Source organism: Dreissena polymorpha, chromosome 11, assembly GCF_020536995.1.
Source record: "Dreissena polymorpha isolate Duluth1 chromosome 11, UMN_Dpol_1.0, whole genome shotgun sequence".
Classification (NCBI taxonomy): domain Eukaryota; kingdom Metazoa; phylum Mollusca; class Bivalvia; order Myida; family Dreissenidae; genus Dreissena; species Dreissena polymorpha.
In genome coordinates, this window is record NC_068365.1 from 38,740,125 (window position 1) to 38,758,414 (window position 18,290).

Below are 18,290 nucleotides of genomic sequence, written 5' to 3' on the forward strand. Positions count from 1 at the left end.
TCTAATAAATGACCACACCCCACAGTATTCCCCCACTCCAACCCCCCCCCCTCCGCAAAAAAAAATGTTTTTTAAACATGGCAAAAAAAAAAACACAAATATTTATTTTTATTATTTTATTTTTAAAAGACCGTCCAACCATCCCACCCAAGCTAGTGTATGTCTTTACAAATGTTCAATAGATTGTGGAAAAAATGCCTGAACTCAGAATCGTATATAAGGTACCACTTCTTTAAAATATATGCGATCAATATGTTTCAATTATGGTCCTCTTCCAGTTAGAATATGACTATATTACCTCGACATTATTGAATATGAACTATTTCCCTATGATGGCTTACGTGATACTATCACGCACTCGAAAAGTCGAGCGCGCTTTCTTCTGACAACTCTTGGTGTTAATTGTTTCGAGAAGTTTGTTAAAATATCTAGTATTTTGATGCTGATAAAAGTTTGTAAATTAAGTTATTTGTAGTAATGATACGCCGGCTTATCAAATTGATATTCCTTTTTGGTTGCATATGGTACATCAGAAATGATACGCTGGCTTAGCAAATTGACTTAAAATGTGACGTTTAGTTTCTTGTAGTAATGATACGCCGGCTAATCATATTGATTTTCGTTTTTGTGCATATGGTACATAAGCAATTATAAGCCGACTTATCTAATTGACTTACAATCTGACTTTTAGTTACTTGTTGTAATTATAAGCCAGCTTATCAAATTGACTAACAATGTGATTTTAAATTACTTGTAATAATGATACGCAGGCGTATCCCATTGATTTTCCTTTAAGTGTACATGGTACATTAGAAAAAATACGCCGGCTTATCGAATTGATTTTTCTTTTTGTGGATATGGTACAAAAGAAATGATACGCCGGCTTATCAAATTAACTTATAATCTGACTTTTAGTTACATGTTGTAATGGTAAGCCATCTTATCAAACTGATTTTCCTTTTTGTGTATATGGTGCATAAGAAATGATACGCCGGCTTATCAAATTAACTTATAATCTGACTTTTAGTTACATGTTGTAATGGTAAGCCATCTTATCAAACTGATTTTCCTTTTTGTGTATATGGTGCATACGAAATGATACGCCGGCTTATCAAATTAACTTATAATCTGACTTTTAGTTACATGTTGTAATGGTAAGCCATCTTATCAAACTGATTTACCTTTTTGTGTATATGGTGCTTAAGAAATGATACGCCGGCTTATCAAATTGATTTGCTTTTTTATGTGTAAATGCTACATAGAAAATGATACGCTGGCTTAACAAATCGTCTTTAAGTCGGACTTTTATTTACTTGTAGAAATGATACGGCGGCTAATCAAATTAATTTTCCTTTTTTTGTGCATATGGCACATACGAAATGATACGCTGGCTTATTAAATCAATGCGGGGAATCACGTGGTCAGACTATAGAAAACATGGCCGCCGATGCCTCGATAAGATGGAAAATTTGAGTGTTTAAACAGGTACATCTGCCTTATTACTTACTTGTTTTTAATCGGATGACGCCTATCATAGGGCCAGCCGGACGCGGTTTCATCGAGTATCAACCGTTTCCCTCTGGTTGGTTTGAGTGTGGAGATTAGCACTGTTTAAGTACCAGTTGTTCATGCGGACGCATTGAAACTGGCAAAAAATGGATACATCGATTGCTAATGGCGTTATTTTCAAGGTAAAGTTGAGTTTCGATTGGTTTTGACGATTGCTGTTGAGCACGCACATGGCTGTTATACACGGACAACTTCTAGAACAACTGTTGTTGAGCACGCACATGTCAGGGAATACCGTTTTCTCCGCGCCGAATAAGTCTAAAACAACGTCGCATTGGCATGTTCTGGTACATGTTGCGATACATATCTTATGTGTCCAGCAAAACACACATTTTGGTTGAACATTGCCATGTTTCTTTTAATGGAAATATTATAATGACAATATTTTTTTCCATAAACTGCAAAACAAAACGAAACACACAAAACATCTTTCATGTATGCTAAGCATATAATCAACGCATATACATATGAAATAGATTTTCTTTGATTCTCTAAATTCAAACACTTTTCCAATAAAATAGTTCAGTATTAAAACTATCAACATATTTATAAATGTTTTCACAGAGTCAAAAGCTCAGGAAAAGTACAATACTGCTCACCAAACAGCATTGAAAGGGCCTTCGGGATTTGGAAGCGAACCTTTCACGTCCTTCATAGTGAGGTATGTAAGGACATTGTTTATATTATTAATGATAAAATTTATTTAAGATTATAAAATAAAATGTATTAAATCAACAAAGATTGTTAATCGAAATTGACATCATCAGATATTTCTAGGCATATCAAGTCTAAGAGTTGGAAAAAACATTATTTGTGCATGCCATAGACACACTTCAGTTCTTAAATTCAACTTACTCATAGACGGAAAATATGCTGAATATTCTAAATATGAATAAATGTAACTGATTTTGACATATTGAACAAGTCAATGTAACAGCAGTATACACAACTTTCTCGTATTACTGTAAAGTACTGATACATTACTGAATGCCAGCTAAAACAATTAAAACATTTTTAGATATGTTTTTGTGTATCTGTAAGAGCTCATAAGAAATACATAAAATATTAGTAAATTGTAACACTCGGGAAAAAAGTAGTTGTTACTGTTTACTCTGCATCAAGCATTGGGGACAAATTTGACCACATTTTTAACAATGACTTTTGACGTAACATTATTTTTCAATGTTATTCCTCCAATTTCTGTTTATAACAGATTAGAATGAAGCCTGCCAAGGTCAGCCGCATCATCATTGCCTGTGCTGTTATTCATAATCTGCGGTTGATGTGGGGGAACCAGCAGTGGATCCGGAACCTTTAGAAAAGGTTGCCAAGGGAGATATGTTTCAGGCTGTATCGGATGGGAGAAGAGTTAGAGATACCATTGTCGCAAATTACTTTACATAGGAAATTAACAGATTAAATATAAATGTTTCATTATATTTGTGCTTGAATATCTCGGAGTTATACACTGATAATTTGGTTTCTTATTTGTTTATGTGGGTTTAACAGCATTGGAACAACCATTCAAAATATGAACAAAATATATTATTTCAATGCCTATATAATATTTTTGAAACAATGTTTAGGTAATAACCTCATTTGTACTCACTCATTTTTTGATTTTTGTAAACTAGAATATCAGTCTGTACTGTGATTCTTTCGTAGAACTTTTCATGTTTGTGCAAAGCTGTTCTGTTTGGCATAGTACACCATCTGCACCTCGCTCAGTGACCTGTATATGTTATACTATTTTTGTTTTTCTTGGTTTACTCTATTAACTACTTACACAAATGATAAGCATTGTTCTAAATGATTTTGATTATTGATAGCCATCAGCTAATTAATTATGGTTATTGTTAAACAATGATCTGATTCTATTGGTTCAGTATGTCCGTTTCATTGATAGCAAATAATTTCAATTTAAAGAATCATTATATAGTTCAAAGTTGAATTTTTAGCTTATATAAATGAAACAAGGTACACGATTAGTTATATACATACATATATACATACTAAGTCTGAGGCTCTTTCTTGTTACTGTTGCAACTTGGGTGTTCATCTGTATCTGCTGATGCACATCTTGCCTGATCTCTGATGAACATACATTATTGAACACTGTTATAGATCTATTATGTTAACATCATATTATTTGTTCCATTGAGTCAACTTTGTTAAAGCAAGAGATATTTTGAAGTTTTTATTTGTTTTATACATGCTGTACAGTAGAGATATAATATTGGAAACTATTCCTTACCCTGTTAAAATCGTCAATAATCGAAGTTAAGTCTAAACATAATAAAATCTTGGGCAAAATAGCACTTTTGCCCCCGCCAGAGGGTTGGATATGCACATGGAATGAGCCCATTGTGTTCATTCAGTATGTATTCCCACCTCTGGCGGGGGGCTTAAGTGTTATATTGCCAAATCTTGACAAATGAATGAACAGTCAAACCAATACAATTTTCTGATAGTTACCACAATAACAGCTCGATCAGATAATGGCTTCAGACTGTATGACAGACTTGTTTAACAACGGTAATTTCAAACATAACTGTTTAACCATTTGTTTCGTAGATTAAATAATTGTACCCCACTCTTGATTTTCCCAACGATGGTAGCTTCCAAGTCCATATTAAACCATCTTGCTATTTTGACTTTAAATGTCGTGTCCAAAACACATTTGATACGTATTAGACGTTATTCTATGTCTGGTATGACTTATTTTCAGTACTAATTCATAATTTAATAGCATTTTTAGCAAAGTACTACAGAAATACTTACCTGCGGTCACGCTGGCCTAAACTTTATATTGCCACTGTAATGAAGTTATAGGATCAAAGCTTATTGATGATTGTTGTTGTAAACTAGTTACCTTGTAAATTGTAATGTGTCTGAGTTGGTGTCTGTAGCTATAAGGTTTTATGTCCGCTTCGAGGTTATATGTACAGTCTGTCCTCTATCCGGCCCATGTAAAACGAGTACTGAAAAGAGACCAATGCAAGACTATCATTTCAATAAAAATATTCTTGATAATACAAACCTGGGACGAAATTGATCTCTGAAAGCGTAAAACACAGTACACAATCTTAACGAAATAAAATACATTTTCAAGTTGTTTAAATTCATGCCCAATTCCAGATCATATTCATCCTTTATGTTCTGGTCACAAACTGTATAGTAATAGGGTAAAATGTTATCCTGTCTTTTTAAAGTTTATATGTACTTGTCTCTTTAGCATGAAAGATTGTTCTGAAAACAATTTAACATTCACTTAAATGACAATATCATAAAGGGATTTCTTCAGGCAAAAAACAGCAATCCAAAACAAATATACATGTAAATAAAACTGTCTGGAGGAAAAGCAACATTTTCAAATACTCGCAAGCCATTACAAAAGGTAGCTACACCGAAATAGGCAAGCAATAAAATTCCTATTGAAAATAAAATTTTGATGATCGAGATTGCCGATTTCGTAGACGAATTTACATTTTCAGTGCGTTTGCATAAGATATGTATCGCTACATGTATCCGAACATGCAAATGCGACGTTGTTTTAGACTTATTCGGCGGAGAAAACGGTATTCCTTGACATGAGCGTGCTCAACAACAGCTGTTCTAGAAGTTGTCCGTGTATAACAGCCATGTGCGTGCTCAACAGCAATCGTCAAAACCAATCGAATCTCAACTTTACCTTGAAAATAACGCCATTAGCAATCGATGTATCCTTTTTGTGTCAGTTTCAATGCGTCCGCATGAACAACTGGTACTTAAACAGTGCTAATTAGTGTGAAAACAGTAATATTATTGTTAGTCCGTGTACATCAGCAATTGACGGTTCAGGAAATCGCAAAATATTCCATGAGTAATCTCCACACTCAAACCAACCAGAGGGAAACGGTTGATACTCGATGAAACCGCGTCCGGCTGGCCCTATGATAGGAGTCATCCGATTAAAAACAAGTAAGTAATAAGAAAAATGTACCTGTTTAAACACTCAAATTTTCCATCTTATCGAGGCATCGGCGGCCATGTTTTGTCAATTCTGACCACGTGATTCCCCGCATTGAAAATGGACTTACAGTGTGATTTTAAGTAACTTGGTGTAATGATACGCCTGCTTATCATATTGACTTACAATGTGATTTTAGGTTACTTGTATTAATGATACGCCGGCGTATCACATTGATTTTCATTTTGTGTATATGGTACATACGAAACGATATTGTTATTGTTATTATTGTCATTGCTATTGTTATTGATATTGTTATTGCTATTGTAATTATTGTTATTGTGATTGTTTTTGCTATTGTTATTATATTATTATTATTATTATTATTATTATTATTATTAGTAGTAGTAGTAGTAGTAGTAGAAGTAGTAGTAGCAGAAGAAGTAGTCGTACTATTATTATTAGTAGTAGTATGCGATGTAGCGAACTTAAGGTCGCGATTCCGTATTGATATAAGGACCCCTCTCCTTGTGTTTTCGCAATTTCACATCGAGCTTTAGCAGCCTCTCATCGTGTTTCGAAAGCTCGTCATGGGTTTTAGCAGCCGGTCATGATGTGTTGGCAATCTCGGTAAAAGTGTTCTCACAATTGTGTATACATTATTTTATGTGACGCCGACAACGAAGAAACATAATGGCACGTCATAAACGTATACATAATTATAAACAAAATGTATAATACGATGCCAGATTGCGACAAGACGTTCGATATATAATAAATACGACGTAATATAACTAAAGCACTTTGCTAGAATACGCTGTGAGATTCCAATCTAGATGCGAATATATAGAGTACTGTGGGATATCGTGAAAGCGCGGTACACAATAAATTTATTTGAAACCACACTGCATGATAACTAGTGGCTAGTATACGATATACGATCATGACAGGAGTATGACTAATAGCTAGAACATGATGAAAGTTCGCGACCGTAACATTCGAGGTATCTATAATACGATGTAAAGTCACATTCGCGCTGCAATATAGCTTAAATATGATGCGAAAAACACTTTAAAAATCCCTATAATACAATGTGAGATCACAAATGATTGATGCTAAAGTTGAACATGTATGCCGCATTCTCACATGTTGCTCCGATTTTGCAAAGGCATATGTCGATAATGATCGCGAGATTTTATTTGCAATCTTCAAGATGCATTTGTATGCCAAGCTACGTGTTGCAATTATTCAACATTATCATATTTTTGTGTAAATATAATATAATTCGTGAAGTAAATTTACCATCTCCAAGACATAACATTTATAGTTATTATAAGCATTCGACACATGAACACAACTCTGTTTAACTCTTTCAGTGCGGGAACCGAATTTTAAAGGCCTTTGCAAACAGTTTGGATCCAGATGAGACGCCACAGAACGTGGCGTCTCATCAGGATCCAAACTGTTTTCTTTTCTGATAGTATTCTTTGAAAAAAATATTAGAAAATGCTAATTTTAGAAATTCTGCAGACGACATTTTAGCAGACGACAAATTTCCCAGCATGCAACGGGTTAATCATATCAGTATTATTTTATTTAAATTTCATTGCCTTTTTATATTATTTTAAGGGTATGTTTCTGTAGCTGGAATTGAATATCCACTTTACAATATATTTCATTTTGATTTGAATTTATGTTCTTAATAAGCAATTTTAATCGCACAGATTTCTTGCTACACAAAATTACAGTACAATTCAATAAAAGCAATCTTTATTTGAAGCATTAACAAGAGCCTAGAGTTTAATAACACGGAACATGTTAAATATTTATTGAATTATGTTTATGTTCAGTGAACTAAGTACTTCAATCTAACACTAAAGTCCAAATATCGTTTCTGAAATGAACCTATACTATCTCGAACTATCCGCAACCCAACTTCAAGTTTTCTGGGACCAATGACCTTCTTTGGAAATCCGATGCACACAATTACACATACATAACTTACGGAAAGTGCCATTAAGGTCGTTGTAAACATCACACTTATATATTTATAACAACGTGTATCGTTTTCATTTTAAGTAAGTCACATGAACGCCTGCTTCTCAACTCCATAACGCTAATACAGCAGATTTGAAAATATCTCATCAATTTTCGACAAAATAACCTTGCAAATACAGTTTTGGATCATCTGCACGTGGTTGTTAATACTGTTTTAATTGAATTTCAGCTTCAAACATTTCTTAGGGAAATATTAAAACAAAATTTAACCGCTTTTATTACTTTTCGATGACATAAGATTGGTTGTGAACTATACACTCGAAGACACGTATTACGCAATGCTTAAGGTCACTGCGTTAGTAAAGATTTTGTTTAAACATTCAGGCAGTGACGTATTAAAGTTAATTCCAAGATATCGTTAAATGTGGTTTGTTATATATTTATAATGTGTTTTGCGCCATACGTCAATCACAACTCGATTTTAACCCATTTATGCTTAGCGTCTAGAAAAAGGCCTTGGCAAACAGCGTAGACCGCTGCTTAAATGAATGTCTGTAAGAAATATTATAAATATAGAAATAAGTATACTAGTCATCCCTAATTTTGGAAATAAATTGATGCGATTTGGAAAGATGGGAGAGTCCAAAAGGCATAAATGCGTTAATATAAAGGAATTGCCATATCGCGAATCAATTCAAACCATGTTTTCGTGATAACAACACATGTTTTACAAGTTTATATTTGATAATCATCGAAATATGTCAGCGCAAGTATCCTTTACAATTATTTGTTCCCAATTTGATATACGTATTTAAATCTATTCCAAATATAACAGTTTTGTAAGTAAATGATTTTAAAAAGTTTACTATTCCCATATAACAGACACGAATTATTGTATCCGTTTACATACATTTTATCATATTAATTGGGCACACTATTTATCTGCAAGAATCGGATAACATACACTTAAACATTCATACTGTTTTGATATGGCGATGCAAACGTGTTCCTTAGTTAAAATTATATCTGCACTCAATAATAAAGATATATTTATTAATAAAGTTGACCGGAATTTAAGATAATTTACAAAGTAAGAATAGGTTAAAACAACATATTTCATGTTAAAATGCGGTTCTAGACACTAAAATTTCCGTAGAATCTCAATGTAAATCCGCACTTAAAAGAAATGGAAATGCCATAAAATGTTCTCAAGAACAAAAACATCACAATAAAAACATTATGCCGTTGCTTCCGATTATAAACAAAACTAATTTCATCTCAAAAGATATAAAACCGAAACGGCTATGCACCTACATATGTGTTAAAATATTGCATCTGCAAGAATGTGTTGCATTATAACCGACGGATTTCCGTATATTATTGATAACGTTCGACTTTCAAACACGTTTACCTGCCCACCGCCTTCCCCTCTGTTTGAACGTGAACGAACACATCCTCGATACAATTGTGAACCATATAATTGTTTCTTAATTACTTGATACGAAAATACTAGATGCAGTTATGGTTCGTTCTTATTTATTCAATTTTGAGTTGGTTCACCATCAATACAAAGGTGGGAATACTATTATTGAACATACTTAAATTACTTATGATTAAAGAACACTGATGTGAAACAATATAAGTATGAGCGTGTTCGCAAATATCCAGTTATAACCATGTCCTTCAAAGTGTTTTTGGAAGTTGAAAGTTGGACTTTATTGTCGCCATTTGTTAAGGATAGATACATGTACCTGTTTTGAGGTGTACAAGGTGAGCATTTAACAACTGTCAACAACATTTTTAGACTTTCGGAAATGTATATGGCTGGGAACGAGATTGTGACCCATCTGGCAAAAAAATGACTTTCCTGCTTAGCTCATTTAATGAAAGTTCAACACCTGACAAATCAAAATCTGAAATTTGAATTCCTAATATTGACGATGTTCTGATATATTTTTATGTTTTGTAAAAAAAGCACTATAATTGATGATTTTTTAATACATGTACATTTCTGACTGTTATGCTTACCAAACTTTCATTTGTAAGTTGTCAAACACATAAAGATACATTAGGGAGCAAAATATAAACCAGACAAAGTAAATAACGATATCAGCCTCAAATGGGTCAAAGTCTCGTTCTCAGCAACACATGCGTATGGAAAGGCCTTGTCCATATACACATGCATACCAAATATGAAGATTACATCTGACGTAGAAGTTATGAGCATTTTTGGAAATCTAAACGCAACAGAGTGACGGAAAGACAGACAGACAGACAGACGGACAGTACGATCACTAAATGCCCTCCTTCGGGTGCATAAAACAAATTTGGAAATTTCAGTATTGCAAATATTGACTGGAATTTTTGTATCAATAAATGATTATTTAGCCAAGGTTTCAGTTATTGATTATTCATCAAATAAGTTTTTATCCTCTAAGGAGTAAAAAACTAGCAATATACTGTTAAAAGAAGATTTGATAAACACATACAATTTAAACGTCCATATTAAATTTAATATTTTCGTTCTTGAATACATCGGCTAAGAAAAAAACAGAATTGGCAAGAAGTGTAAAACGATCGATTGTCATACATGTAAATTAAAACTAGAGCTTTGTCACAGACGTGACGTATACCCCCACATGCCCAATTGACACAGACTATTTTGCATGCTGTCTTCACAAAACAAGAGAATCTAATTTATGGCGATTTTTAAGAATTATTATGGAATTATTATTTATGGCCATTTTGACTTTTGAACTCTTGAATTATTTCACATGACACGCCGTCCAATGACTGTGAACAAAGTTAATGTACAAAGTCATTTTAAAATCTCACAATGAATGACAGTTATGGCTCGGACAAGCTCATTTATGGCCATTTTTCACTTTAAGCCTCCAAGTGTGATATTGACCTTGGGCTTATCGACGTTATTCTTTCACATGACACATTGTCCAATGATTGTTAACAAATGTACTAAGTAATTTTAAAATCTCACAATGAATGACATAGTTATGACCCGGACAAGATCATTTATGGCCATTTTTTACTTTTGAACTCACCGTGTGACCTTGAACTTGGAGATATCAACGTAATTCTTTCGCGAAACACACCGGCCAATGATTGTGAACAAATGTGCCAAATGATTCTAAAATCATACAATGAACGACATAGTTATGGCCCAGACAAGCTCATTTATGGTCATTTTTGTACCTTGAACTTTAAGTGTGACCTTGACGGTGGAGATATCAACGTAATTCTTTCGCGCGACACACCGTCCAATGATGGTGAACAAATGTGACAAATGATTTTAAAATCTCACAATGAACGACATAATTATGGCCCGGAAATGCTCATTTATGGCCATAATGATCATTGAACTCAAAGTGTGACCTTTATCTTGGAGATATCGACGTAATTCTTTCGCGCGACACCGTCCAAAGATGGCTATAGATAATGTTTTTTGCCTTCAAGCGATGGCTCAAAAATATTTGTCAAAAAAGGGGGGTAGATTCTATTGCTTATATATAGACTTTAGAAAGGCATTCGATAAAATAAACCACAATGTAATGTTTCAAGCACTTACCGAAAAGGGAATTAAAGGTAAATTCATTGACGTATTAAAAATATGTATAGCTCTCTCTTTTCCTGCGTTAAAGTACATAATACAACCGACACTAATTCTGCGGCGAAGTATAGAACCAATTGTCAAATTACTATATCAGAGTTTTTTCAATGTAATATTGGTACCCGTCAGGGTGACAAGACCAGTTCTACCATATTTGCTCTATTTATAGATGAATTATCAGTAATGCTACGTTAAACATGTGGGTCAGGAATTTTTATTTCAAATGAAATACCTGACATTTTATGTCTCATGTTTGCAGACGATATTGCTAGCTGTGCGGAAACGGCCTTTAAACTTCAACAACAGTTAAACGTTGTTGATCAATTTTGCATTAATACGGGAATGGAGATTAATTAAGATAAAACTGAAGTTATTGTTTTTAGAAATGGCGGATCTTAAAGAAATTACGAGCGCTGGACATATCAGGGTACGAAATTAAAAACGACTTCCGCTTATTAATACATGGGATTATTGTTTACACCCAAATTATCGTGGAACGCGGCGCAAGAAAAACAAAACAAAGTTCACAAGCTCAAAAAGCAATATTCTCAATTTATAGTTATAAGAGGGCTTTTGGAAACTTCCCTATTAAAGAACTCTTTTTACTTTTTGATAGCATGGTAAAGCCAATATTGTGTTATGGCTCACAGATATGGGGATGTGAATATGTAAATGTCATTGAAACTGTCCAAAATAAATTTTGTAAACGTATTTTGCATGCAAGGAAAAATACTAATACATGTATCGCCCTTGGCGAATGTGGCCGACTACCCTTATCTGTTACATATTTTGTTAATTGCATTAAATATTGGTGTTAACTGTTAATGATGCCTAATAACACATTTCCTAAACAATGCTATAATATGTTAATATCAATAGATAACGCCGGGCGTACTTGCTGGGCAACACATGTACAATCTTTAATATATAGATATGGTTTCGGATTCGTCTGGATCTCTCAGGATATTGGCAACGTAGACTTATTAGTGCGTACTTTTCGTCAGCGTATAATTGATTGCGTCACACAAAATTGGCACAGTGACATAAACAATGCATCTAGAGGTAACCATTATAAGAACTATAAATCTCTACTTAACACCGAAAGATATTTGCAGTTGGAAATTACGCTAAAATATCAGATAGCCTTTGCCAAGTTTAGATGCTCCAATCACAAATTAACTATTGAAATTGCTAGGCAGTTGCATATTGAATATAATTTGAGAATTTGTAATTTTTGTTTTATCGAGAAACATTTAACTATTATTGATTGTGAATACCATGCGTTTTTTCAATGTTTTAAATATGACGTTGTCCGTAGAGAATTTCTATATAACTGGTATATGGGTGGAAATTCTGTACATGACTTTTATAATCTGATGAGCAAAACAGATAATGACACACTATTGAAATTGTGTTTGTATGTATATCATCTTTTGAACAAAATGGAAAAGCTCATATATTTTTTAAGTAACATAAACACAACGTAATATGTTGACATATTTTATTATTAAGATGATGTGTATAATCTTTTGAACAAAATTGAATAAGCTGATATATTTTTAATGTAACATTAACACTATGTAATATGTTAACATATTTTAGTATTAAGATGATGTGTTCGCAACTACAAACATGTGTTATATTTTATATCAAAAACTGTGTATTTTGGGCCAACGGCCTTTATTTACTTAATAAACGGAGTTGAGTTGAAGTTGATGGTGAACAAATTTGCAGAATGATTTTAACATCTCACAATAAATGATAAAGTTATGGCCGGTCAAGCATTTGACCTTTGAAATCCAAGTGTGACCTTGACCTTGGAGATATCGACGTATTTTCAAACGACACTCCGTCCCATGATGGTGAACAAATGTACCAAATTATTTTAAAAGCTAACAATAAATGACACAGTTATATTCCGGAAAAACTTTCGGTTTAAAACACACTAAGTGATCCCGTGACCTAGTTTTTGACCCGGCATGACCCATATTCAAAATTGACCTATACATCATCTAGATACAACTTGTGACCAAGTTTGGTGAAGATAGGATGAAATTTGGGGACAGATAGACAGACTGACCGACAAAGTGACTCCTATATTGGGGGTATAAAAAGTCGTAAGCATAATAAAAATCAATTACAATCAGAGTACATAGGTCCGCGTTTTTTACTTGCGAATCAGATCCTCGCCACTTGTCCCTTAAGGTAAAAATATGTTTCTTTCGACTGTTCAACTTGGATTCTTTCTCTTTTCTTTATTTTTTTTCAAAATATTTATAGATTGCAACGTGTATACAAGTAAAAGTGGAATGTGTGTATTTCGACGATTATGAGGTTGTTGTCCAGGCTAAAGACCCAGAGTGTGTCCTCGCACTCCTACCTGATTTGATTACTAGACTCATGAAAGTAGCGGCAGATTTTGAATTACAGCTGCAATTTCCAGGTATTTAGTTTTAACTGAAAGTTATTCAATTATGGAGTGGTCTTATGCTGTACGGGAAGCTGGAGTACCCGGAGGACACAGTGAAATAATAGTACTATAACTTTGGATTGAAAAGTGAGCTGCTCTCAGGAGTCTTTGTTTTCGAACACGGAAAATTCCAATATGATATTATAAGAACAAGTACTCTTACAAGTTTTGTAATGAATTTGCAAAACAGTTGACATTTTAATGTATGAACAAGGTTTCACAAAAAACTCATAAGTAAGAGTGCATGCCCCTAGCGGCAATGTTAATCAACAAATTAAACCCGTTTTCACTTTCTGCCTTGATATCATTAGAACAAATGTAATAAGAAACTACTTATCATGAGAGTATCATAATGGTTGGCCAAATATATGTCGTCTAGAATTCACAAGCTTATTGTTAAAGATTTTCTGCTGACAGGTGTATTTTACAATGTAAGATTTATCATTTGTATGCGGTTATTGAAGTGGCGTGTGGCCGAAACTTTTAACAAATTTATTTCTCAGTATATATTCGCCTGGAACAGGCTCTCAACGTCCCTCATAGTCTCCATCCAACGCGGACACAGAACCCAGTAAACAGGCCTTGAAACACAAGTGTGTCCAAACAATGCTACGCATCTCTTACATAGAGCACAACATCAACGAGAAGGTCCTGAACATGGAGGCAGCACTTGTTGGTACACACGAACCTCTCTCGGCGAAAGCTGGCTTAGTTTGGACATTCACCAGGCCTGCCTCTCTGTGCAAGATTGCGCTACAAGGCACGCTAGACGGAGGCCTTCAGAAGAAAGGCTGAAAAGAAAATTTGAAAGAGTGGACATCCCTTAGCTTCCTATGGAAGAGCTGCACCTAGCAACCCACAACAGACTTGACGGGCAGAGGATCTCTTTGTCGATCCCATGTACCCAACAACCCCCAAATAGTATACAAATACATTATTTTGTTTCTCAATGCAATGCTTCTAAAAAGAATTGTTGTTAATTATTTAGAACCGCAAAAATTTATACTATAAATATTTTATTTGGTTTTGATATGAAGTCGATTGTATCTTAACCAAATGGTAGTTTAATTTGATGGACAATATGCTTTACTGTTTTGGAAGATTAAAAAAAGAAAACCATATATACAGCATTAACATCGAGCGTTCAGTAAATTATGTTCAAAATGATATTGATGACGAGGATATAAATATAAAACGATATGCTGCTATGCCTCTTCAATCTGTACATTATGAAAATATTCTGGGTTTTAGTTTTCCTGTGTTAATATCAAAAACATTTCGCCACCATTTTCAAGGACTTTGTTGATATTTAAAAAAAGGAAAATAGAATACTGGAAAAGAAATACAATAACATTTTAATATTATCATATATTATGCATATTCTTTTATGGAAATCAAACTTTAAAAAAATCTAAGCTATATGTGTGTTTTAAGGTTACATCTGCCTTCAATGGCTTCACTTGTAACGATAAAGATTGGATTTACCAAAATATTGACTGAAAAATATGGGTCTTCAGATAGTAAAAAAGTCTTTAAAATATTCAGAATAAAATATATCTTAGAAAAGTAGAGTCATGTGTTAAATACTACCAGGTGTAAGATGTCCTGTAATTGTAGACCGTAAACATATCAGTGTATAATTCTTTAAATGCACCACGGAAGAAGTTCAATGGATATGAAGAGAAAGCTGCTGGTTTGTATGCTCATATCTATCAATCTTCACATATCTCATAGTTTTGGTGGAGAGAACAATCTTATAACAATGAGACTGATGTTAGCGAATAAAACAACGTTAAGTTGTGACTTAGTTTACCGTTGTGCGTACTTTTTCAAACCATGTTTTGAAATAAATAAATGTTGTATCTATGACAAACATGATATTTGAGGTATCTTAATGTTGTCAAACCATGTTTTGCGGTAAATAATTGTTTTATTTATGACAAACATGATATTTGTAGTACCTTAATGTGTTTTACAAATAACAAAGGAAAGTTTGGTGAGCATTGCAGGCACCAAATAGGTTTACTTGCAAATCAGTGTCAGACATATTGCTTTTTTGACCAAATGTTTGAAATCGGTGCTAAGCCATCAAACATAGAAATTGTCATAACTTCGTCAATATTAGGAATCCAATGCTCATATTTAGAATTGAAATTGTCAGATAATGCACTTGAGCTCAGCAGAATTATTTTAACCAGATGGTTCAAAACTTCCTTCTCCCGTATATTCTGAAAGTCTAAAAATGTTTAAGACAGTAGTTGAATGCTCGACTTGTACAGCTCGAAACACGCGGATATCATAATGATAATCAAGTAAAAATAATAAAGTTCCAGATATTGTAATAATTTAAAGATATATACATCAACATTTACATTATTTAAAATAATTCACAGCACAGTACCCGATTCATGTTTAAAAAAAAACAACTTAACAATAAAATTATTTATGGCAAACTTGTGGCATTGATATGCATCCTTTAAAAAATATTTATCTCTCATAAACATATTTATTTGTTCACTTGCCTTCACTGGTAACTAAATATGTTAAAAACAACAAGATGTTGACTGCCAAATAAGGGTATTCTGATGTTAAATTATTCTCTTTAAATATTCAGCATACAAAATATCTTTGAGTAGTTTTCTGTATACACAAACTACCAGCTGTCCTATGTTTGTATACCGTAACTATGTAACTGTAATAATACTTTACATGCACCACATAAGAACTTCAATGGATTTGACGAGAACGCTGCTAGTCTTCATAATTTATCTCTCACTACACATGCCTCATATTTTTAGTTAAGCGAAAGACACCAGACATGTTCCCTTTACACAAGACATGTTCCCTTGACACCAAACATGTTCACTTGAAGCACTTCTCCCTGATAGAGGTATGTATGAGATCCCTGCGTAGCCCAACAGGGTGCTGACCACCTCGATTCCAGATGCACAGCCCCGCCCCACAGGAGCCTGACCAAGCCTTGTTCAGTCTTCAACTATGACCCTGGTTTATCCCTCGAAGCCATGTACACTGTCTTCGTACCCGAGATCTTTACAGAACCTGCAAATACACACAGTGTTCAAGGAGAACATAGAGAAGACTGCCACATTGTAAATTAATAAAGCACGTTATTTGTATGGTCGGAACTTTACTTCAATTTTAGAACAAAATTATTGATAATGTGTCTGATGTGTTTCGTTACTAAATACTACTAAATTTGTTTAAAACTTGAATTGTAGTAAATTGTCATGGACTAAAGAATGGGGATTGTATTTGGATCTCTTAGGCATTAGTGGGTAAATAAAAGAACTACTTACAGCTGACATCACAAGAAAACTACAATTATTCATGATATGAAGACACTCCACAGAACTACACTTACACTACACACATCACAAGACAAAAACACTTACTGTATCACAGACTTGGTGAAAGGTGATGGGCCACACACTGCTTTGAGCATGCGCTCTGTGTTGGATGTTGAAGGCAGGAAGTCCTGAACCATCTCCTTGGTAACACGGCCCTGCAATCCGGACCAATCAGAATGGGGCTCAGAGAGGCAATTCACGTAGGAGAACCTGCAGGTATAAACAGAAGGTACTGTTAGAACTCATAATTCAGAGGGGGGAAGGGGGCTCACTTCTTAAATATGGTAAAGGCCTTCTAACTCAAGACTATCAAACACAATGCCCCCTATTGTGCCGCTTTGAAATAAAAGTTCAATATATCATTTTTCAAGTTTAGAAATTATCTCCCTTTAAAAGCTTATTACTCCCTTGGGTTGTATTTGTTTTTCTTTTGACCTTGACCTTTCACCACTCAAAATGTGCAGCTCCATGAGATACACATGCATGCCAAATATTAAGTTGCTATCTTCGATATTGCAAAAGTTATGGCCAATGTTAAAGTTTTCTGACGGACTGACAGAGGAACAGACAGACAGTTCAAATGCTATATGCCACCCTACCGGGGGCATAAAAATAACAAGTGGAATAAAGACCAACATTACTAAAAGGCCATTCAAAGAAGACATGATTACTATGGGCAATTTCATTCAGTCAACCCCAAAATAATAACTAGGTACCTGCTATCTATTTACTCGGGTAGGTTTAATTATATTTCTACCTCTGCAACAATGAACTTGGCTACTAAGGGTTGCTCCCTTATAACCTAACCAGAGTGCAAATATACAGGTGTACCTGTATAATACCCCAAGTTAAAGGGTGTCGGATGGGGAGTCAAATAAAGACTAAGTAATGCTAATCCTAGATGGAACAGTCATGTGTATCTGACTAATGATTGGTTAAAGCCAGGGAAAAGCCATATGTATCTGACCTGTGATTGGTTAAGTCAGGGAATCCAGCTGTTCGTCCACAGGATGGAACTGCCATTTGTATCTCACCTTGTATTGGCCAGTGCAAGGGAATCAAGCTGTTCCTTCCAAAGGATGTCCTCCAGCGTCTTGTTGAAAAATAGCAGCTTCACTGTGCTGTAAAAAGACCCAGAAGCATAAACTCTAAATTGCATGTCCCCAAACTACTGCTCTCAATGTTCGGTTGCAATACAATAATATAAACTTTTATTTTATAGAAAACCAGCTCATCTGTCAAGTTATTTCATACATACTATGAATGTCTCCACCAAGAGTAACGATTAAAAACATAAATTCTTACAGTGTA

The 18,290-nt window shown here is 34.2% G+C and overlaps 1 protein-coding gene and 1 long non-coding RNA gene across 4 annotated transcripts in view; one reads left to right on the forward strand and one right to left on the reverse strand.

Moving 5' to 3' along the window:
- The window catches only part of LOC127851803 (uncharacterized), a 220,335-nt gene that overhangs the window by 39,404 nt on the left and 162,641 nt on the right, over positions 1-18,290 (forward strand). The gene's annotated exons all lie outside the window — the stretch shown is intronic.
- LOC127851795 (cytochrome b5 reductase 4-like) overlaps positions 16,428-18,290 on the reverse strand; it is a 264,668-nt gene continuing 262,805 nt past the window's right edge. For 2 of the 3 annotated variants that reach the window (XM_052385678.1, XM_052385677.1), the window contains exon 16: positions 17,987-18,100. In XM_052385678.1, coding sequence (XP_052241638.1) covers positions 18,010-18,100 — 91 coding nt within the window. In that variant the 3' untranslated portion in view covers positions 17,987-18,009. Of the gene's footprint in view, positions 16,672-17,986; positions 18,101-18,290 lie in introns of those variants that run through there. The other variant, XM_052385670.1, reaches the window with a different exon arrangement.